The sequence below is a fragment of the Perkinsus marinus genome (assembly GCF_000006405.1).
Source record: "Perkinsus marinus ATCC 50983 genomic scaffold scf_1104296947766, whole genome shotgun sequence".
Taxonomy (NCBI): domain Eukaryota; phylum Perkinsozoa; order Perkinsida; family Perkinsidae; genus Perkinsus; species Perkinsus marinus.
In genome coordinates this window covers 5,378-9,243 of record NW_003210480.1, presented here as the reverse complement: position 1 = coordinate 9,243, position 3,866 = coordinate 5,378, and the positions used below count along the sequence as shown (strand labels likewise).

Genomic DNA, 3,866 nt, shown 5'->3' with positions numbered 1-3,866 from the left:
ATGGTCCTCTTATTGTCTTCAACATTCCCTCATCGCTGACTACTACGGTTTACTGTGTGAGCACTAGTACAATACAATAACAAGGAAAATATCGAAATATAAGGACTCATAAATAGTTCCAGATCACCATGATAAATTTCCATCTGCGACAAACGCCGTTGATAATATATATAAACAAGCCTAAGCTGGCTTCGTTACTCATTGTCAATGATCGTAGCGTACTTTGAAATTGGAGAGCAATTTCAGCGTGAACTCAAGCATCTCTTATTGAGCCATGAAAGTGATACATGCACATGGAGGAAACGAAACATAAGGAATTTTGTGAAATTATTGTTGGATTTTTCACACTTCTACCCCAAATCGTATGTAAACTTCCATAACGTAGCTATGGAAACTCCTGAGATGAGCTGAAGAGATCGACTATATATTCCTCTGAGACCAGTTTACTATAGCTCAAGCATTGTAGTAGTACCTTCTGGCCGCCTGGTGAAGTAGCGGCTAATATTCGCAATGAATAAATGGCCTCTTCTACTGACAGCTCCCTTCCACAAATCTCTATACTGCGCAGTACTTGTAGATGCGCTTGTGGCTGATATAAATCAAAAGATATGAAATCGAGAATTGGCAGATTTACGGTACTCGAGTTAATTCAATTGAGGATAATCTTTTCCCAAGTTCAGTGTTGGGCGGTGCTAGGGAAGTTTGAAGGCTTTTGACAGAACGAGCTGCTTCTTTTCGAGCTGGTCCGATGACTCTGGCCACGACGGCAGCCATGATAAAAAATGAGAAGAATCTTAGGTACTCCTCGGTAAGATACAAAACAGGTCCGCTTCTGATCATGAGAGGGTCTTACATGATACCTCATTGTAATATCGATAATGGTCGCATTGAACTGTATGGATTACCTTCTAATCAACCACAACAGTCATCATAATAACCTACCATCTCCAATGTTATGTAGATAGGAGATACAGGTGATACCCCCCTAACGATCAACTCGTCCAAGCGGGGCAGCTATGCCACTCAAAGATACCAATCAATACGTCTAAGCGGGGCAGCTATGCCACTCTAAGATACCAATCAATTCGTCTAAGCGGGGCAGCTATGCCACTCTAAGATACCAATCAATACGTACAAGCGGGGCAGCTATGCCACTCAAAGCTACCAATCAATTCGTCTAAGTGGGGCAGCTATGCCACTCAAAGATACCAATCAATTCGTCTAAGCGGGGCAGCTATGCCACTCAAAGATACCAATCAATTCGTCTAAGCGGGGCAGATATGCCTTTCAAAGATACCAATCAATTCGTCTGAGCGGGGCAGCTATGCCACTCTAAGATACCAATCAATACGTCCAAGCGGGGCAGCTATGCCACTCTAAGATACCAATCAATACGTCCAAGCGGGGCAGCTATGCCACTCAAAGATACCAATCAACTCGTCTAAGCGGGGCAGCTATGCCACTCAAAGATACCAATCAATTCGTCTAAGCGGGGCAGCTATGCCACTCAAAGATACCAATCACCCGTATATTAGATCATTTAACTGCTCAGATTCCCTCCTTCTTGTCAACTTCATCAATTACCCCCATAACACAGCATTCCCTTTAAGTGAGGAATCCTTACCGTTCTTTCCCAAGTACCTTACGCTCCTTCCTCAAGGAGATGCTACTTGGCTATAACAGGGCCACTGTAAAAGAAAGCCGGACATACGCAACTCCGACATATTGGAGGCCTTACAATGTCACACGAGTTGCATAACATTTCATCATCACATGTGATCACAACAGCATCCGTACCTCTTTGGATCGAAACTTCCAATTGGTTGAGAGGAATCTTTCACATTGCGTTGTCACGCGCCACAAAATTATAACAAGCGGTTGATTCAATTTTGAATCTTCGAAACTACTCTGAGATCATTTTCCTTAGCGTGTGTGGTAAAAGGGCTGTTTATGACTAGCATACTCAAGTTACCGTATCTTGAATACGCATTGACGAGAAAATAACGCGGAAAACGAATCATTAGGGATTTCTTCATTTCCCCCTGAAAGATGCGGCGGACACCCAGTGTAACCAATAATAACGAAATTGTCATTCGGTTATAGCATCAACTGCGAATGTGAAGACTTTTATGGACTTTACTCTATATTAGATGAATCGGTTGTTTATATACACGTAAATACATTAGAGTTTCACGACCCGTTTTACGTGAATTGGCATAAAACTCGGTGAAAAACGCGATATTCGCGGTGATATGCAGTAGTCGTGAAATGGTTTTTTCACTAGTGTTTTTCATATCACTAGGGTGGTGAAACTCCATTATCTCATATGTAGTGTATTTACGACGCCCATCTTGACATTTGTCCGTCTAGTTGAAGGAGAGTGCTGCACAAGTCGTCGTATGGCAAACCAGTGCGGTGAAATATGCACTTGGTGAACTACATGTGTTGGTGACGGAATAAAAATCCTTGAGGAATTCTGGGAGGGGAGACAATTCTACGTGAATTTCTGTGTAATTTACCATAATAGTGAGGAATCTCCTGAGCTCAGCTGAGGAGAGTGAACGTAGATTCCAACGCGGTGAAGAACTGTCCTTTATAGTGTTTATTATTAGAAGTTCCTTATGCCCGATCACAACACTCCCGAAGTGTCGAAAAGTGATGATTCTGAGCCCTATTTCTCTAGAGGGCCGGATACGCTCAAGATCCCTCTGGTGATGCACCGAGACCATCGTCGGAGGTTGGCTGAGGCGATGCTGAAGGACAAACTGGCACCGGAAGGTGGTACAGTTTACATACCACTCCTTTGGGAAATCGTTGAGAATCAGACCCCGCGTTGCTCATGGTGTTTCCAGACAGAAATGACTGTATTAGTGCGCGTTGATTATCATTGGGCTGTGTGGAATCATATGCAGCGTTTATTGTGCACTGGATCTCTGGCACCGTGTTGAAATTCGTATACCACTCCTTGGGGAAATTGTGGAGACTTGTGAATGCAACAGTACAGGGTCTGATTCTTTTGCTCGCTGCGACGACTTCCCCATACCACTCCACGAGAAGATAGTATATGCAATTGACTGTACTAGGACTAAAGCGATCTCTCCGCCGCGTTGGATCATCCGTACCACTCCTCGAGAAATTCGTAGATAATACTGGCCATTAAGCTAACCTCCTTGAGCGCTTCGATGCCCTTGTGTGCAGGTACTGTAATATTCCTTAGAGGTGGCGAACTCCAATCTGTGTATGATTCTGATACTGAGTGGGACTTCAAACAAGAATCATATTTTCAGTAGGCATCGGGTCTGGGGACTTTTCAAGTGGTGTCGTTGTAGAACGTTTTCTATAGCAACACTATACATATGCAGAATATCATCATATTTGGAATTAATAATGGCATTACTTGACGTAAATACACATAGTTGGAGAATTGACTAATAGTCCCTGCTTGTACACTCTATATTGTATAGTTGCTGGTGATGATGAACTGAAATGGCTAGGCTTTGATGGTGATATTATAGCTGTGCAACTGTCCTTGCTGTGTGAATACGTCACAGTACACGTGTAATTATACTATGAATGTGTTGGAGTGTAGACCTTCCCTGGTTGACTTGTTATTTCATCATCAGGTATCTCTTCGGTGTGAAGGAGCCGGGTTGTGTGGCGACCATTGAGCTCGACTCTTCGGCGCCGTTTAAGCACAAGTAGAATCAGAGATGTTACTCATGTCGTTATTTGGAATGTTATCTCCGTTGTGGAGTTAGAGGCATATCTTAGGTCGAAGTGTGGAAGATACGGTTCAGGTCCACTTTGTATGTCCCGCGATTCGATGATGTATATGCTACCTGGATGGGTCCGATCAAACCGAAGAG

At 43.4% G+C, this 3,866-nt stretch overlaps 1 protein-coding gene across 1 annotated transcript in view; it reads left to right on the top strand.

Annotated features, from left to right (window-relative positions):
• Positions 1-2,621: 2,621 nt before the first annotated feature.
• The window catches only part of Pmar_PMAR029590 (conserved hypothetical protein), a gene marked incomplete at both ends in the record, with an annotated part of 1,375 nt that continues 130 nt past the window's right edge, over positions 2,622-3,866 (top strand). Inside the window, 4 exons of the mRNA XM_002779129.1 lie at positions 2,622-2,778; positions 3,199-3,286; positions 3,624-3,683; positions 3,798-3,866. Of these exons, the coding sequence (XP_002779175.1) occupies positions 2,622-2,778; positions 3,199-3,286; positions 3,624-3,683; positions 3,798-3,866 (374 nt within the window). The remainder of the gene's footprint in view (positions 2,779-3,198; positions 3,287-3,623; positions 3,684-3,797) is intronic.